Here is a 20332-nt window from a genome sequence, read left to right on the forward strand (position 1 = left end):
TTGCTACCTGTAAACTTACAGCTCTAATTTCTGAAGTTATGCCAAATTAAAAGGCGAAGAAATTTGCAGTCAGAAACGTGTCAGAATCCAAGACTCGTATCTTATTTTCAAGGGAATACCTCCTGCAAAACAGCACATAAGAAATGCCCCAATGCTGTATCTTTTGGGATCTGTTAAGTACTATCTAAATAACAACCAAATCCAAAGTTATTTAATTTAGGAAGTCTGACAACATAACAACTTAAGAAATTACGCTGCACCTTCATGCTAATTAACAGTGGTGGATTCCTCTGTGTCATTACGCTATCCAACATCTCCAAATGCATATTCTACTGCAAACCACTCTTAACAGATTTTCCCTCCTGTTGCCATAAAATTGTCCTTCTGAGTTACTTCAATCAAATTCATCCTTTGCAAAACGCTTCATCCAAGGTCTATGCACAATTCTTAAAGTGTAAGTAACCTCACTGAGAGTCCCTCACGCAGATTGTTCTCTTCTCTTTGGATTTCTACATATTAAAACCCCTTTTTCTTTTTTAAAACGTGAGCTGGAACACTAACATCATTACCCAAACTTTTTAATAGATTTTTTTGAAAGCCTGAAACATGAGCCACCCCTACTGCAAGTCAGATTTATCTGAGTGGTAGAAAGCATAATGGTGGTGAAATGCCAATTTGTTCATATATTTGAGTTTTTAAACCCCCTTTCTTCTTCCAAAGAAAAGTGTTTACACAGAAATAAATATTGCTTCCCAGGCTTGCTCTCCTGCTAATTTAGTTCAGAGTTAATTTGCACAGTCAAATTTAAAATCGTTTAAAGGAAAAACTCTCAACAGCAGCAGGTCTAGCAGAACCTGTTTCAGGACTCAGATCACCCTCTTACGCTGTGAATGGTGTTTAAGACTGGTAAAATCCTAAATGCCAACAGAGAGGCTCAATCATTAAAAGATAAGAAATTGCTCCTCATTTGCAATAACTCAAAAATCATGGCATTCCCTGAATTAAAGAGCCCAAGCTTATAACTGCCCAGGTCAGTGACAAGAGTCTCAGTAGCATTCACAAAGTTTAGATTGAACCTGTATTTTCAGGTATAAATTGATACCGAATAATATATTCAGAATAACACACCATAGTGTACTTAGCTCTGAATAACCTCACAGTATTTCTATTGAAGTATCACCAGTAAGATCTCAACTCTTTACTCAATTTTTGTTGAGAACACCACCACTGCCAGTATTAATCCATGTTACATCTGAGCTCAGCGGAGAGAACTGACTCTCTATTGCACAGCTGCTCAGTTCACAACTTGGGTGCACGCACAAAATGAAGCTAACAACACTACAGATGCTCAGTGGAATAGATAATAATGCCGTGAACATTCTCCTTACCATACTAATTTAGCCAAACATACTTCAGAGCCAGTCATGTGGACTGTTTGAAAAAATAACTGCACTATTAAAATGAAAGTGGTTTAGTAACATGACATGAAAGACTACTACTGTATTCTCACATGTGGCACTTAAAATTTTCAGACCACACACAAATGACTGTCTTCTGTAACGCTACACGTGTCAACAGAAGGTTAAGAGCCGAAGCACAAACACCCTTTGTACAGGAAGACCATATTAAATTAACTGTCACTAAAAATTTTAGAGCATCTCTGTTGGCAAAACTATTTTTCAGGCAACACATATTTGAAAATCAGTCCCAATAATATGCTATGTTGAAACAGTAACCAACACTACAGCTGAAGTATCCAGATACAGTAAGACTAAGGGGAACACAGGCTACCTGTAAAACTCTTCTGCATCAATGTGTACAGACTATTTTTCAAAATTAAAGGCAAAAGTTTTCCCACGCTTACGCCTTTCTGACAGGTGAATTGTAGTTTCTTGACACTGAGGTTCAAGTATCAAGCTTTTAGGTCAAGACTTAGCTTTTGCATGTGTGCAGAGGACACTCATGGCCTGAATTTCCAGTAATGTTTTTTCAATACCCTGTATTATTTTCTAACTATGCATTCATTCCCTAAATTTTGAGGATATTCACAGTGTAATGCTAAGTGCACTAAATGGCTTTCTAGTCAAAAAAATAATTCAAGTTAAGCACTTTGCCAGTTCCAAGAAGAGGGATCGCAGATGGCATGTGAACCTACCACTGCGACGGAGAGCTGGGAGTCCTGCTCAGACTCACAGCTCCACTGCATCTGTTAAGACCACAACGTTTCATTAACCCACAAGCAGCACAGGATGCATTTTTGGCCAACCTTGTCCTTATCTCTATGGAGAATTTTTTTCTTTTGTACTTGGAGACTGTTTCCCACAAACCAAAGTCGTTTCTATTTAAAGGAAAACTGCAATGTGGCAGATATGCATTGCACCTAATTCCAAAATGACAAGTCAAAAGTTTCAATGCCTTAGATGTACTTTAGTATCAAGCAGGTGATACAGGCTATGGAATAAAAACAAAGGTCACTGTTCTTCAGGATGTTTTTTTACTCCCACATTTTGCTTCGCAGGTGAAATTGGGCCTTGGTGTAATTGCCACTAGATCACCGGGCTCTTTCGTGCACAGCAGTGGGGCCTCTTCACTGCAAGCACGTCACGGTTAACACCGAGAGCTCAAATACAGAAAGCCTAGTGACACAGCAAAGTACCATAGAGTGGTTTTGGGTCTCCGCAATGGAAGTCAGAAATCCAGGCAAATCTGAAAATACCATGTGGTGCCTTTCTGGGTCACAAGGTACTTTTATGACAGAATATCGCCTGGGGGGTTTATTGTTTATGTTTTGGGTTTTTTTTTAGGGGTGGGGAAGAACCTGTCCCAAAAGTCTTCGACAGGCTTTAAATCAGGCTTTGATTACACAGCAAAGTGTAAATATAATAAATAAAAAGACAGGAAAGTATGAAAGCCAGAAGTTTGACTAACGACTAAATAGGTAGAAATAATTTTAGAATTTCTATTAAAAGTTTACTACACAGTAATTACAGGAGGCCTATGCTTTTCCCAGGCTTTCTAATAAAAAACATTAGCTTCCTTTGTGCAACCTGCTTCCTTGCAATATGTGGGAAAAACGCCAGTTCTCATGGTGACAGAATCATTCACCATAATCAAGTCGGTTAAAGAACAGCTATTTGTAAAATCTGCTGCAAGTATTTTAAATAATTCATCTAGCAAATGTTAGTTCAGCAACTTAAGACTAATTATTGCAGTTTTCCTTTAAATGTTCTTACGCTACGTAAGCTGATATTTATCTAAAAAAAAAAAATCTTCTAGCACAAGGTAAAAAGGCATGCAACCCAGTAAAAACTGGCAAGCCAAAAAGTTTATTTTGATGTGATTTTATTTTGATTGCCGTATGAAGATTGCCATTTGATGACGGTTCTGTGGTATAATATGCTGCAATAATAATTCGCACAAAATCCTGTCCACAGCACCTGGGCTAATAAAGTAACAAAGACTCAGCAGACAGAAAACTTGAAGAATTCATCCTTCTTCTGCTAATAAGATCGTGAGAAGGACCCTAGATTTTGCTGCCTCCAATCTTAACGCGGATGTGTATAAACACCTTAAAGTATAGAAATTATAGATACTTATGACATAGTCAAATGCTAGCAGCTTTGTCTAAAATGTTGAAAATTTAGGTGTGGCTATAGCTTGGGCACCTGTGTAAACAAGTTCATATTTATGTCCTAAAATAGGTGACCAGCTGCAATCTGCAAGAACTTACAATAAGGCTAGGTAGGTTTGTCATGCACTGAAACGTAGAGCTGAAAGCACAGCATAAGTGCAATAATGAACAGGGCCTTACTGTAACACAAGCAAGAGGTATGCCGTGTTATTTCTAACACAGTTGCTGAGCTGTGGTCTTAATATATTAAAGCAAAGCTGGCCACTTATCTTAAGAATGTATTTATTAGATTATCACCATCTAATGGGATTTGACAGCAATGACAGGAGTTCATATAGGCTTACAAAGGAAGAGATCTGAAAATACCAGAATTCAAAGATAGTCCTTCCTCCCATTTACCATTTCTATGCTTTGTTGGTGTGCAAAAGTGCACTGAAACCTCAGAACAGATTTTTAAGATTTGCCCATGTCTTGTTAATATACTGCAGTCTTCAAATTTACACAGAGCTGCAGTTCTCCTGGTTTTTCTCAAGTGTCACTCATCTAATTTAGCATGACAGCTGAGAAACGATGTCAGATGCGTTACAGTTCAGTTTAAAAAACATCCTCTACCTGGTATCTCTGCAGTGATTGTCTTGCTGCTCCCTGAAACCTCTTCATCATCATCCGATGAACTCGTGCTCGAGTCACACGTCAGGTCACTATCACTGGTACTGCTGTCCTGCAGCAGGTTGTACTTCTTGCGAGCAGCTGCCTCCCGTTTCTGTCTTAACAGCCGGATTCTTTCTTTGTGCTTTTGGCTTCGATGACCTTTTACCTTGGTAACTCGACCATTCTGCTTATCACTAGACTGTCGGTTTTTCTTGGCAGCCATTGTTGAAGTTTCACTTTCGGACCTGGATCGCCTGGATTTCCTCCCAACTGCAGCCCCAGACACAGCAGAAGGGTCTCCCTCTACAGCAGCTTCAGCTTGACAGGGCTCATTCTCTTCTGTGGAAGACAATGTATCTGAGTCAGCCAAATGCCCACTGGAAGAAGGGGAAAGCATGCAATGATTGGAAGAGTCACTCTCGTAAACTTGACTACCCGTTGGCTTATCGCTCTCTGTAGATGCTAGCTGAGACTCCGAGGAGTCTCGCCTCAGTTCCATCAGTAAGCAAGGCATTGAAGAGAGCACCGCAGAGTCTGCTACGGCGGGCACATTATCTTTCTGAGTTTGTGCCTCCAGTTCTATAGGTCTGACTTCATCAGGTGCAGTCTCTTGCTTTTCAGAAGTCTTTGGTGGAACTTCTGAATCAACAAGTTCTTCTGTTTTTCCTACTGCCTCCATCTTCATTTCAGAACACCAAGGTCCCCCTGGTCTCAAAGCATGGAGCCCACGGTCTGGAAGACTGGGTGAACTAGATGTGGATTTCAGCAATACAGCAGCCTGCACAAGAACAGAACAGTAAGAATCATTAACTCAGTCCTGCTCTTCACAGTACTACCTGAAGACCTCATTGCTTTCAGACAGTACGGTTCAGCATCCTACTGGTTTTCCTCTCATTTACTTTTTCCTGGTGGACTCATCCTATTACAGCAAACTATTCTTCCTTTTACACACCCATGAAAGATGGTACTGGAATCACATTAAACTTGGATGACCTCACTAGAATAATTAATCCAGATCAGAAAAAATATTTCTAAACTCTTACTTTATAAAATCTTAATCAATATATTATAAGCAACATATGCTAAACTACTTAGAACTTTAGGCATAAACAATGGGTAATTTTAGCCCCTATGAACAATGCCAGCCTGAAAATTCCCAGACTTGGTAGTCATCTACCTGGACAGGCCAGGATATAGTTCAGTTTCTATATCTACGAGAAATCATCTTTCAGTTGAACAGGACCTCAACCTTGTAACATTACAATGCTTTTATGTAATTTGCAAACTGACAGTACCAACACGACACAGTAGAAACCCAGTCACTCTGAGCAGAAACCGAGCGGCTGCTGAACGTTCCAGCACAAGACTACAACCACCTTCCTTTCCCGTGGAACTGCTCTGCCAGCAGGTCTCACATACCAAAAGACGCATTCACAAGAAGTAATACCAAATTGTCAGGGACACAGGGTCTACGACATCTACAGGCAAGGTCTAACATCAGCTACGTGTAACAGATTTGTTCTCAGCAGAGAACTACCGTGCTGGTGAGTCATGTGAAGACTTCTTAGGAGTATCTCATACACCATTCAAGAGGTCCTTGAGTGTCTCCCATACAAGTCCTGGTTGTATGAGAATCTACAGGCTGACCTACTTTCTCTCAAATCTGCCAGTAAAACTGCATCAAATAGTATGGGCTGCAAGCAAGAAACAGTATCCACCCGCACCAGTATCCTACATTTTACTTCAAGTTATGATTTAATAAATTGCATTGCTTCAGCACAAAAACAAAAACCCGAGCTATTTATCTGATCGATAACGTGCATGTTATAAACCCAAAAGTACCTGAAGCACCTGCAGGGAAATTTCGCCTTAGAGATCAATATTTGTCATTTTCTCTTCATTATTCACACCTTGCCCTCCACATAAATTTTCACTTGGAATTCAACATAGAATAAAGATCTTTCAACTACCACATTCGCTTGCAGATGAAAGGCATGGAACAAATCGTTTATGGGTTTAGAAGTATAGTAAACAATAAATTTATGGCACTTGAAAGGTGTAGACAAAAAAAAAAAATCAGCAGTAAGATGTAATCTACTGTTTTTAAAAAATGCACTTCTGCAGACAAGGGCAATTAGTACTTGAGCAGCACGAGAAAGCATGGGTGGTTCAGAGAGATTTTTCTGTTCCCTGAGAACCCTTCTTCAGTTTCCTGATCCATCCCAAGCTGCCTGTAATTGTATGTAATTGTATGCTGCTTCCCCCCCTCCATCTGCAGCACAGAATAAGGCTACTTCCCTGCTTCAAAAAGGTGCTGTGAACAACTCAATGTTGTCCTATCTGCCCTAACCCACTTTGAAACTTCATTTTTAAAACAATATTAAAAATAGAGTTCATGCTTCCTTCAGGCTAATGAATGAAATGCTGGATGGTGCAAGGGAATTACTAAAATATTTATGGGAAAGAAACACTAGTTAAGGAAAGACAGCTTAGTTAATATCAGGCAACACAAGAACGATGGAGATGACAACTCAGTCTGCTAAATGTTAAAAACAAAAAATACTAAACCTCCCCAACAAAAAAAGAATAAAATACATACTGTAAAATACAGGAACATTATATAAGAAAAACGTTTGCCAATACTTGCAGACTAAAACTCTTGAAAGCAACTTAAAAGAAGAATTTCTTGAGATGGTAGTAGGTAATAAATATCACATAAGAACCAATTTATTTCCAACACCACAGCACAACATCAACAAACCCAAATGATGAATACGCATCTTCTGAGACAAAAATGCATCCCAATACTGTAATAAACATCAGTATTTCTACATATTTCATCCACAAATCTACATTACCAAATAATTCTCTTATTATGCAAGTAAGTAAAACATAGATTTGATGACTGAGTGACTTGCCAAGAGTTATACACAGTGGAGTATGTCTTTTACCTGCTAGTGCAACTCCCAGCTTTGCTCTGGTCATGCGATTTGAAAAGAAAAATATTTTTTCTAAGAGTTTTGAAATGTACATGCAAGGAAAAATTTGGTTGCTCAAACAAATACAAGATGACTAATAGCCTGGCCAAAATAAATGTATTTAAATATTCATACTAATTGCTGCAGAACAGCTTCTGCAGTATTCATCCTTTTAGCCTGGGAGCACAAAGGACAGAGCTCGACACAATGCTAAAGGGCAGCCGAAGTGAACTAGAGACTCTTTTTTCACTAATGTCCTACTTGGGAACATCATCTACCTCACAGGTCCCAAAGGGACTATAACACCTGTACTTGCCTTTCCATCTCTCTGGCCTATCTGCCAGAAATAAATATGTTTCATCTACATGGTACCACCTTGCTAACAGTCTATTAAATGGCTTGAGAACATTTTTTTTTTTACTATTAAGTAGCATCTAACATAAACTACTCAAACCACACTGGTTTAATCCCTCAACACAAGGATCAGTGAATTATATTTTCAGTGAGAAGGCAGCAGAGGGACTAGTAACTTCATGAAAGTATATCTGATCAACACTGATGTGTGTTTCTATGTGCGTGGAAAAAAAATATATGCTCTGATGAAGCTTATACTCTCCAGGTCCCTTGAACTGGCTATTTAAAGAGTCAACAATTCTAGTGTTAAACATAAGATTCTTCTTTATTTATGTACTATCTCAGTGGAAAGGCTCTGTCACGACTCAGACATTGCTGCAGGGAAGAATACAGACAGTTCCAGGGAACGTATATGCCTTGTCTCAAAGAACGAAAAAGATGTACTGATTTATTTCTCCTGGAGAAGTGTATAGATTAGAGAGAGGAAGAGACTACAGCGAAAAAAAAAAAACAAACATTCCTTTCCACTCACTCTTCTAGTAACAGTACTAGACAAGGTAATCTTAAGGTGATGCTAGAGAGAGACGAGTTTCTTACTTAAATGAGATCAACACAGCACTGAAAAATAAGCTGTGATGCTTACACAGATGGATACTTAATTATACATTGCTCAGAAATATCATTCTCCTTTTCCTGATGCACAGATACTGCACTGATGATTTTAAAAGACAATTCTGTAAAGACTTCTGTTCTAGATTTTTCCAACAGAAACTACTTTATTTTCCAGCCACAGATAGAGCATACAAATATGCAGAAGCCATTAAATATCTAACTGTACCTCCACCTGGGAAATACTTTCAAATTATGGACTCATTTGTAAAGGCATGTAATTTGTACACTATGAAACCTGCACTTTAGTGAGGAAATCCAGAGGATTCTGAAGGTCAAATTAACAGAGATAGCCCAGCCAGCCTAACAGCTCACTGCCACTACCAGGGATGGGTTTTACCACCTCACCACAGCTGCGCAGTCATGCTCCCTGCTTTGCACCAGAACTGGCTCATCCTTTCTTGGGTATATTCACTTCACTAAGCCAGCAGAAAACAAGAAATTTTCTGCCAGAGCTGGCAGGAAGACAAGGGAAGGGAGGGCACGCAACAAACCACCCCTTTAGGAAAAAACCAAAATTTGATTAAAAACTCACAGCTTCCAACTAGACACAGGAAAGGGTACTGAGTGTTTCTTTCACAGCACTGTTTGCTCTGAGAAGATATTTTTGAAGATACATGACTAAAAAGTAAAAAATGAAATTCAGAGGTGTTAGTAGCTTTCTAAAGAACAACTATCATGCAATGTATGCTATTAAGTACTACATACTACTGCACAAAGAGTTATATAGAACATGGCTTGTGTGCCCTTTATCAGTAACTGGCCACTCATACATCCTTCATAATATTTTTGTTTGCTCTCAGTAGATGTTCTTTCTTCATAAATATATACCCTGCAATGCCAGAAGAAAATGAGTTTCACTAAAACAAACCGTAAAGCCTGAAACACTCAATAAACACCATGACACCCTGACCTTATTTGTACATTATCATTTAGTTATTATTGAAGTGATTCACAATAAAGAATGTCTAGCTTACATGAAGCAAACCAGCTCCTTTTCTCAGCAGCTGTGGATTTGACAGATTCTTACTTCAAAAGTACTACGTTTTTCAGAGCAGCTTGCTGTTAGAAGTCACTTTAGTTTATTACTGACACATTCTCTTATTCAGAGTCCAACAGATCACTACTTTTCCCTGCTTACAACCATATCACCTTCTTATGCCAGTTCTAGCAATAGTTTAAATAAAAATTATCCAGCAGAACATTGTCTTTTAATGCCATTTGTGCACTGAAAGAAAACAGTTGGAATTATCTCCTTGCACCCCTAGCAATTCATTCACAAGCTGTAATTTTTTAAAAAATGAGAAACTGTACCTACATTTTTGCAGAAAGTAACTTCAAGTACGTTCTTTAAGCTTTTGTGACTACATAAATGTAAAGTTAGACTGCACTGCTGCATAGGAGTTACTTGTTCAGAATACATAGCTAACTACAGAGATCCTTCCAGAGCATCTATTACCTTACAGACGCAGCGACACAGAAGTCAGTATTTTCATCTAAATCTGAATATGTTTTCATATTTCTACAGAATAAAGAATAATGGCTCATACTTGCATAAACATTTCCATCACCAGTGGATTACATCTCACATTTACCCAACATAACTGAATACAGATGAAATAAATCAGGTGTGAGACAGATAACGGCAAATGTATGTAACTGAGGCTAATAAAATTATGGAAAACAGTTGACTTTTTTAATGTAAAAACTCAAGCAAGCCTGTTAAGAAATCTGAATCAAACACTTTATAGAAAGGACAGAAGCAGCACATGGCCTGGGTACGGACTAGTTGACTGTAACATCCACTTCCTAATACAGGCAGAACTTTTGGCAAAGACCAAGGTTATGCCCTCTTCCGACAGGGCCACATAACTCTGAAGATGTGACTCTAGCCACTTCCAAAACTTCACCAAAAAGCTTTGTAGGTGTATATGCATGTTGGCCATGTTTTCTTCCTACTCCAGTTGCCTGCCTTTCCATTAGAAGCCAACACACTTAATGCAGCAAACTCACCAGTAACATTAGAGCACAAAAAACACATACAGACATGCCCAACAACAAACTAATCAATCCAAACAATGAGGCCTCTATGAAACAAAAACCTAATCTGCATCTAGACAGACACAGGAGTACCTGTGCTCTCTGCACTTCCCACCTGCTGTCTTTTGGACTTGTTCATCTCCTCCTCAAGATACCATACATTCTTTTTCATTTTCTTTTAAGTGTCACACATAGCAATGCACTTAGAACAACAGAAGCATGACCAGCATTCTATTTAACTCAAGACAGTTGACTCAGCTCTGTGTGGATGTGTGTGCACGATGCTCGAGAGCAGATTTTTCATAACACTAAGCCACCCCCACATGGATACAGTGTAATTTATATAGTGTTCCTTTGAAAATGCTGCCCTAAAGCTGACTCACTGGCACACAATTCTACCTAAGGCGGATTTCTGGGAGTGGACCTGGCTCTTTATCAGATGATTCATAAATCAGACCGGGTAACCATCCTAAAGAATAGGACCCTTCGCAACCAACATGGTAAGAGAATTGGTAAAAGAATTTCAGCATGAAACAAAAGAAGAAAGGATTAAACTAATGCTGTGTTTCAACTGGTTTTGCATAAACAAATGAAGGTTAAAAATAGGCCGCTCCTACTGAGTGCTCAACAGGCTGCATATACAAATTATCCAAGACTGAATAAAAATGGCAAGTATATGTGTTAAAGGTTTGTGCAGCATCTTTTGCAACCTTGAAAAGCAACATTTTCCATTGTAAAGAGGCAGGGCTTTACATTTAAATACAGGGTTTTGCCCTGTAATGCTTAATGCACATCATCTGCCTCTTTCAAATGAAAGGTAACTACCAGCTATGGGTTAGTTCACGAGGCTGCACGCAAGCCTCCAAGAACCATTCACCAGCTTCACTGGAATCCCACCAAAAAAAAAATAAAAATCACAGTCCTTGCATAAATAAATTCATTAGCATACAGATAAAGGCATATAGGGTTGGCTGCACTTAGCTTTCTAAAATCTCATTTCTTTCTCATAGTGAAACTATTTTTCTCAAGTGTGCAGTGATTTAAAGTCTACAGTGCCCTCTACTCTAAAAATTAGAGGGGGCATATTTTTATTAGTATCTATTACTAAAAGTATAAGCGACTTGCTCTTACATTCTTCATTATTCTTTCAACAAAACTAATGGCAGAAATCAATGCTAGAATAGCCATGCTTCATTTCTTTTTCCCTCTGCCGTATATTAGCTTGCAGAAGATCACCCTACTGAGTACAGTCATAGGGATGTACTGTCTTTTTTCTAGTATTTTCAGTTTAACAGATTTTCCCATGTTACCTATCCTTTTCTGTCACTCAAAGGAAATGTATTCTGTGCTTCCCCTGCTGGTTCATGGCATTCTATATAAACACATCTCTTCTCAGGAAGTGCTGGGCTCTTGCTCTACCATGGTCAATAAAGTAATGCTCACAAAAAAAGCCACATTTCAAATTGCTTGAGCAAAACAGTAGAAAATTTATCCTGACCTTCAGAGCACAGACTCATTATTAGGAACATTTATCTGAAATATCCTGAAAGTAATAAAAAACTGTGTTATCCACTAATAGCTCCAATCGGCAGATCAGGACAACTGCAATATAACTTCAACGTATAAGTCATCTCAGTACTATATTCATTCTCATACACAGTATTCATTCGAGAAGGGCTTGTGCTGTCTCCCCCAAAAATCAAAGCCGGTCCAGCACAGACCGGCACAAGTGTATCCTGCTATTGCTGCTATTTGGAAATTGAAGTAGCAAGGAGCACCACGGGGCAGAGGCTGCAGTTCCAGGAGCCCCCGAGTCCATCCCACAGCCCACTGCCACTGTAAAGAGGCAGAACTGCCAACTTGCTGGGCCAGTTAGCACCCTTCACTTTCCTCTGTAATTCAGCTTCCCAGAGGAAAGCTGTGCACCTCGTCATGGGGCTAGCTGGCTGAATGAGATCGGGGTCAGGGTCCAGAAGGAGGGCAAGCTGAGCACCTTATACAACAGACAGCAGCAACAGACCTGGAGCAAGGGGGGGCACTGGACCATTCACCTGATCTGGCAAAACACCACTCCAAAACTGCACAGCCCTTGCCATCAGGAGGACAGATACTCTCAGCAGATGAGAGCTGTTTTGTCTAGTTCTGTGTAACGTTCCTTTCCCCCAACAGCGCTGCCTACCTGACCGACGCGACAACCGCCCGGGGCTGACTTGCGGGTACTTGCATAGCTCGCACAGCCACTCACCAACATCAACCCCTCTCCTACAGCTATCTGAAGGCTCAAGCTGAACTAGAAGTGGTACGGATTTATGACAGCTGTTTAAAAAAAGACGAGTTAAGCAATATTAAGTGACTCTACAGTTTAAGTATTTTACGATCGGTCCTTTTTACACACCTTTGCTACGTGATAGTACACAGCAAATAAACAAAACCAACCCTCAGGTATTTTAAAGCTTCAAATACTTTAATTCAATAACAGTGCTGTGTCTTTGCCTTAAGCCAGTACCCACCTGCCACGGGGCAGTAATATACCCATTTTATGGTCTGGAAAGATCAGGTGACATGCCCAAATTCTACAAAAAGGCTGGAAAGGAACTGTAAGCCAAACCCTCATCTCCAGTCATTTTCTCGTCCACAACCTACTAAGATTATTCATTTGTGGCTTTAATAATTAAGTTAGCAGTATAAAACCTAAATATTGTAACATGAATTTGCCATAGGTATGTTACTGAAAACTAAATGGTATCGTCACACTAAAGGCAAAGTCACTTTGCATTCAAATTGTGAAAACTTTAGTAGCGGTAAGATACCAGCTGCTGTTGGGCTGTTCTTGACACCAAACCCATGATCATTTGTGACCAGAAGTTAGAGGTGCCAGTTGATTTCAGCACCCACTGGATTGCTAACAATCAGTACCATCGCCTTTACATGTCCCGAGTGCTCCTGAAGCAGCGAGCACTCATGACTCTGGTCTGTCATGACCTAATTAGGACTCAGTAAGCAACAGGTGTAGCTTCACTGGAAACAACCTGCTACCTTCTCACCAAGAAAGCTCACCCATGCCACTGAACAACACTCAACAGCACAGCTAACCTAACCTAACACCCTCCTCCTTAGCTGAGCTTTCCTAAGAAACTAATGCCACAACACAAGTTAAATTCTTGTAGGATGCCACAGACATAGAAAAACATCTGTGGATGCTGGTGGAATTAGAGGGGCTGTGGCACAGACTGTTATGGAAGGAGAACAAAGCCTGATTAAGAAAAAGGACAGTGCAGGAGCTGGTTAATTTAGAACAAGCTTTTGGCAAACAACAGATTAAAAAATAGCATGCAGTAAACACTAGGTGGTTCTACAAATGAACAAAAGCTATTCCAGGTGTTTCAAAAAACAGAAGTGTCAGACCAAAAGCCAGTTACATATGCATTACAAATAATGCCTGTAACAAGGCTTTTACGATCAGATACTTCCTACAGTATTTACTACCACTTGGCAGAGACGTAGAAATTTGACCTCTACTTTGAGAGGATAACAGACAGACCGGGCAACAGACATTTCTTTCCCACAACATACAAAAGACTTTGCATATATTTGACTACAGAAATGAAACAACAGCAGATACCAAGTTATCACCTATATAAAGAGGAAAAGAAAGTTAAAAGGTAGTTTTCATTAGTACCATGCAAATACTGACAGGAGGAAAAAAAAAAAAACAACAACAAAACACCAAACAACCCCAATCCGTCCAAAAACTTAACCTTAAATAAAAGCACCATTTACCCCAAAAATTATTTGTTGCATTACTGTTCTTGATTTAGGAAAGAGAGGCTTAGCTGGCAGAGCTTTCTTAAGAATAAAACTAATGGTTAGCAAAAGGGGAGGTAGAATAAAAAAGAGCATCAAGTATTAATTTGACCCCAGTCCGTTCATTCAGCATAGTCTTGTTACTGCTGTAGTTCAGTGAGTTCCATACAAACAGCAAAGTCCACTACAGGTGTTAAAGTAGAAAAACCATTTTGATCTTGTAAAACAAAAAAGGGAAATAAAGTGTCTGTTGTCAAACCAACTTTAAATTGAGGTGAGGTCTATAACTTCATAAGCCCTCAATAATTAGCTAACTCTGGCAAGATATTAACTGAATTTCCCTAGCTTAGTTTTAGGGTATTCAGCAATTTCTGGACTTTATTACAGTGATCCAAAGCCTGTGAATTGCCTTTAAGATGACTTATTAAGGTCAGTAACTGTAATCATGGACAATAAAGCTTCACCTTAAAGGCTTTTAAAAACAACATTCAAAGAAGTGCTTTTTTAATAGCTCCTCACAGATTCTGCGTAGTCCTGACTAAAAGGCATTACCAGATCTGGAGGAACCATGGCTATTGACAACTGAAATTGTATTTATCTGTAATTCAGCTCATGGGGACTGCTATGAGAAAGCCACAGTACAAAAGAACAGCACTGTTTTAACCTTAGCTGGGTAAAACATCAAGTTGCTTCTTTTCACTTCAGAAAGTTTGACAATACTGTTGGAGTGTACAGTGCCAATCTCCAACTGGTATCATAGAAATGTAATATTCCCAATGAAAAACAAATGACTGAAAAGGTAATAACTGCATCAGACAGACAACTGGTATTTATAAAGTCTTAGTTATTCCCATCTCTGCTACTATGAGTCACTTGGTCTCTACCCATTTTGGATGAATGAACGTGAAATCTGCCTTCTCTAAAGTAAGTCTTGAAAGACTAATGACCAAGCACGGTGAAGCAAACATTACAGCAGAAAAGTAGTAAGAAGAATACTTATCCAGTCATGGTCTCGCTCTTCCTGCTCATTTCCAGGAAATTCCGAAGCATCAAATCAGAAGAACATTGTGCAGGACGCTGCAAAAGTCTCACTATAAAGTCAAATTCATGATCCACATATATTTTAAGAAAAGTGCTAGCTTGTAAGAGTCTTAAATGCTTGCATTTAACTAAAAAGTGACCACCTGTTTTGCTAATGATTAAAAAGCTGTCAGGCTGAGTCCTAACCACTTTTAAGCTGTCTTCTTGGTGACCAGATATCACAAGGAGCGATACGGCTGAAGCCTGTACACTACTCTGCTGCTTGAATCAATTTCTGTGCATTCAAAAGAATGACTACGTGGTCAAATGGATATAAACCCCCAAATATGTTCTTAAATAAAAGGGGATATTGGGCTGGATCATTCCCAACCTAAAGCTGACTCACCAAATGACCACAGGCATGTTACTTGACCTCCCTGTGCATTCGATAATGCATCTGCAGTGCTGTAAAGGCAACACCTCAGTGACTGAGCCACATCTCGTTTTCAGTCCCGAATGAGTAATCGATGTGTGCCCCAGCTGCAGAAAGTAAGCCATATCTGTGAAGAAATTGCTATACTGTACAGGCTCTATACGTGCTGATGAGACATGTGAAGCGGGAACACTAAAAAGTGGGAACCAGCAACCACAACCTTAGCAGTAACACTCAGTTAAGTGAGAAGGTGTCAGTCACTCCAGCCTAGCTCAGAGATGTCAGAGAAAGCAACTGCAGAGGCTAGTATTTACACTGTATGCACTTTTTCATTTAGTGTCTCTTTCACCCAGTTTTCTTTTTGCTCAGAATTGCACATTTGTAGACACTACATTCTACACAACAAGTCGCAGACTGAGAACTGCATTACTCATTTAAAACCTAGAACAAAGACAACAGAAAGATAACACAGATAATGACGAAAATTGTACTAAGTTTCTTTCAATAACATTTGCTGCCACAGATTCCGCAGTCATAACAGTTCAGCTACTCCCGAGGTACAGTGCTAAAGTTGAAGGCACTAGTGTCGGTCCTCTGCTGACCTTTGATTCACGTACTGGCAAACCAAGACAAAAGTGGTTTCCTTGCCACGTAAGCCTCAGGTTATCTCGGAGCTGTAACTGTGCAGCAACGTGCAGCACACCACACACCTTCATCCCAGAGCGCTTTCCAGCGCTATGCCTGTCCCCCTCTCCCACTGCTGCTTCGTTTTCGGTTACCCATTGCTACCAATAACATTCAAGACAGCAAAGGTTTTCAAGTTTTGGTACTTTTTTTTCCCAGAGTGCTTGTTCTCTGGTGCAAGTTGTACATTTACAACTACGGTATTTAAATCTTTCACTCTGATGTAGTAAAGATGTTATGAAATCTGCTGCTCAGTTTCTGTCAATGTTTACAGTTTTCTAAGTCATTTAGTCAACTGCGGATAAAAACACAGAAGCTGAGATTGACCATAGACCCAATTCTGTCAAGAAGTACCATCAACACACTAAGTTTGAAACATTATAGAAAATTAAATATGGGTTGCTTGAAACTATTTGCCCATTTGAAAAGTTTCCAAAGCTTTAAGATACCTAGTGGTGACATTTCAATCAGCGGGTAAGCAGACAGTTGCAAATGCTTGCTCTGCAGCCGCTTTCAGTGTGGTACCTAGCGACTCCCATCTCATTGACAGATGTTTAAGTGAGATGTTGATGAGGTGAGTCGTAGATGGCACACTCATCCTTGGTGGAGCAAGAGGCTGATGGGATAATATACCAAGAGATAGCAAAGAAAGTGAACAGAATCAAGGCAAGGCAAAGAAGCCTGTGTTTTAAAGGTAAATACACAGGAAGGAGATGAGGGGTCAGGACAACCAAGGCAATTATTTCTCATTGCTCTGATCAAGTTTCACCAACTTATCTCTCTAATGCTCAGTGTTCAAAGCCCCTCATGATTCTCTACATTTACTCTTTGTTCATCCAATCTTATCTTACCTCATTAATCCCCACCTCCTCGACATTGCTGCCAGTGTGATCTACTGATCTATCAAACACACACAAACATCCTTCCTACCTCTCTCTTATCAGCTGGAGCAGTGCTTGCTTTGTGTGTGTTGTGACCACTCCGAGCCGACTGTTCTCAACCGCCTTGTGGGAGGCTTCAGGTTCCTTCCCTTTTCTCTCCCTCCGCAGTACCCAGTTTGATGTATCCACTCGTTTCCCAACTTGTTTGTGCACTTTGATTTCTACCAGGCAGGCAGCCTTCGTGCATTTATCAAGCACAAACATGGATAGCTAGACTGTACACATCAGACACTTAGAACATGTAAGACCACAGCCCTCTCCTCTTCCTGATGTCTCAGGAATTTCTCATCACACCTCTTCATGATGCCAACTAGCAATTAGGCTGAAGAGCAAACAGAAATAGCCGACACATTATAATTAAAAATTTGAGTGTTTAAAAATGAGTCAGAATTGTTATCCTTATACTTGAGCATAAATACCAGCTGCCCAAACTCACGTATCACCTTCCGTCACTCCCGCCGTCCCTCCTCCGAATCCCCTAGACAAAACACCAGTGTTACCGATATACCAAAACCACGGAGAGCAGTACTTAATTAGCTTTTAGTAGCCACATAACCACCCCCTTTGGAGCTTCTTTTGCCAGCAGACTCCTAAAGATCCCTAGATGTGCGGAATACTCTGAAAACGATGATTAAAAATTATTGCTGTTGGGCAGCTGAGTTCTCCGTACTTCATCTCACTGCTTCTGCACCGTACACGTATGAGGGGAATGTTTGGGTTTAGCAAACACGTGACAAGTAACTTACTGTTCTCCTCAGTGCTTTTTACAACCTATTCACCCCACAAAGGCAATGTTTCCCTCCTGCAGGGCAACGGGGGAAGCTGCACTGTTGTGACTGCCTGACTTTCAGCTCTTATATCACAGAAACAGCAATTACAGGTGTTAACTAGGGCAGGGGAACCACAAGATGAAGACCTCACAGAGCACCATACCCAGTTTCCACCCCAAGGTCAAACATTAGGTTTTTAATAGACTTATGAAACGTAAGATACTTTATGAAAAACATTTTAGATTTACTGTTTGTCTGTTCTAAGGGGACAGCTGTTAATGTTTGTACTTAAAATTTTAGCTTGAACACTGGAAATAGGCTAGCACTTGCCTATAAGTGAAACTATTATTCGGTCTGATGCTTGACAACTACCACAGAAGACTTAAAACCAAATAAAAACTTAGTGAGGGGAATGAAGGGAAATTTTACAGTTTTAAAAAGATGCTGTAGGGTTCAAAGACTTACTACTCATTCATTTTTAAAAGCTGGAATTACTCACCAGTGAAAAAAACAGCCAAAACCAAACAGGATTTACATGTACGTCATAGCACCTCTACACACAAGTTTTTTCAGCCTTTGAAATGCTGTTAGGTGCTTTGTGCTAGTTTAAAATATGTAACTAGTTACAACCAAGACCTTGTTTAACAAAGTTATTGCAGTTATGGATTCATAAAGGTACCCACAAACTAATACAGGTAGCCTAGTTCCACTATTAACAAACTAAGACAAATACAATTAGAAGCTACTTAAGAAAGGTGGAAGCTCTCCCTACCAGCAACACAATGTAAAATTAAAAAAAATATATCAAACCACCAAGTCCTTCAAAAAGTGGTCTTCTAAGTAGTTGTCCAACAACCTTAAGGCAAAGTTACAGTACTGGGACTGGGGAAATAGTTAAAATATTACAAGCCCGCTCGGACTACCTTTTTCCTTTCTAAAAAGAAAAAGTAAGACAGATAAATTTTATATTTCCCTCGGATGGCTGTGTCGCCGAAAACCACATCTGCAACCCACGCGACGTTAGGCGCTCAAGGGGAACTCGGGGTCGGTACCCACCGAACCACCTGAACTTTGGGGTGGTTTTTTCCACACGAAACATATTCCGACAACATCCGAGGTAAACAAAGAAGCAAAAAAGCCTAGAGAGGCGTAGAAGTGGAGCCGTTACACGCCTCGGTTTTCAAAGGTTAGCCTGTTTCTCGGAACAGCGAAGGGGACCCCGCGACGCAGCACCGAAGTCCCGGGAAGCACAAAGCGGCCCGAAGTCGCCTCCCGGAGCCGCGGCGCGGCTCTCACCCGCTCATCCCGGGCAAGGTTAGGACGTGAACACACAAAAGAGCGGGCGGCGGGGCTGGACCCCCGCGCTGCGGGCAGCGCCGGGCCCCACCAGCGGTCACCCCTCCTCGGCCGGGCACCCCCCCCGTTCCCCAGACCCCGGCCGCGAGCAGGGCCGCCTCGCCGGGGCCGGGAGGTGAGCGGGCCCGCCGGGGCGCTGCGGGGCCCTGCCGCCGGCTGCGGGGCACGGCCAGCACCGGGGGAAAGAGGGGACCCGGTGCCCACCGCTTCCCGCCCGCGCCCAGCCGGGTAACGGTAACGGTGGCCACCCGGCTGCGGCGGCCCGGCCACTCACCTGCAGGACACAGAGCCGCTCCTGAACTGGCCTCGCCACCGGCGGAGAGCAGCTGGTGCATGGGTGGCCGGCAGCGGCCAGGAGCAGCCGGGCCTTCACCGCTGCCGCCGCCTCCCCCCCGCCCCCGACGCCAGATAAAATGTCACCGGAGGCCGCGGCGGCTCCCCTGCGCGGCGTCACTTCCTCCCTGCGCCGCCGCCGCCGCCGGAGCAGGCGAGCGCCGGGTAGAGCGGCCGCCGTCGCTCTCTAGCACCACCCCACGGCTCAGCGCGGCGCCGCCCGGAGCCGCCGCCTCCCCCTCAGCGCCCCGAGGGCAGCGGAGGGACGGACGGAGGGGCTGGCTGTGTTACTCGCGGCCTGACACCCGCGGGGGGAATCCCTCTCCCCGAGCAGCCCCGGGCCCGGCGGGGCCCCACGCTGCAGCCGTGGGTCGCCCACCGGAGGGGAAGGGTGAGGCAGCCGGCTGTGGGAGCCCCGCGGCGGGCTGAGGGGACACGGCTGCCTCTGGCCTCCCTGCAGCGCAGCGGAGCCTGCGAATTTTAGGGCTGCAAAAATGCCCCGAGGGCTGGAGCCCCTCTGCTGTGAGGAGAGGCTGGGAGAGCTGGGGTTGTTCAGCCTGGGGAAGGGAAGGCTGCGGGGGGACCTTATGGTGGCCTTTCAGTGCTTAAAGGGGGGCTGTAGGAGGGATGGGGGTGACCTCTTTAGCCAGGCCTGTTGTGACAGGACA

General features: G+C 41.8%; 1 protein-coding gene across 2 annotated transcripts in view; it reads right to left on the reverse strand.

Moving 5' to 3' along the window:
• The window catches only part of ARK2N (arkadia (RNF111) N-terminal like PKA signaling regulator 2N), a 43413-nt gene extending 23674 nt beyond the window's left edge, over window positions 1-19739 (reverse strand). For both annotated transcript variants that reach the window (XM_064437721.1, XM_064437723.1), the window contains exons 1-2: window positions 19606-19739; window positions 4244-5060 (exon numbers count right to left, since the gene is read on the reverse strand). In XM_064437721.1, the coding sequence (XP_064293791.1) occupies window positions 4244-4967 (724 nt within the window). In that variant the 5' untranslated portion in view covers window positions 4968-5060; window positions 19606-19739. The remainder of the gene's footprint in view (window positions 1-4243; window positions 5061-19605) is intronic.
• Window positions 19740-20332: the final 593 nt, after the last annotated feature.

The sequence above is a fragment of the Phalacrocorax carbo genome, chromosome Z, assembly GCF_963921805.1.
Source record: "Phalacrocorax carbo chromosome Z, bPhaCar2.1, whole genome shotgun sequence".
NCBI classification, from domain to species: Eukaryota; Metazoa; Chordata; class Aves; order Suliformes; family Phalacrocoracidae; genus Phalacrocorax; species Phalacrocorax carbo.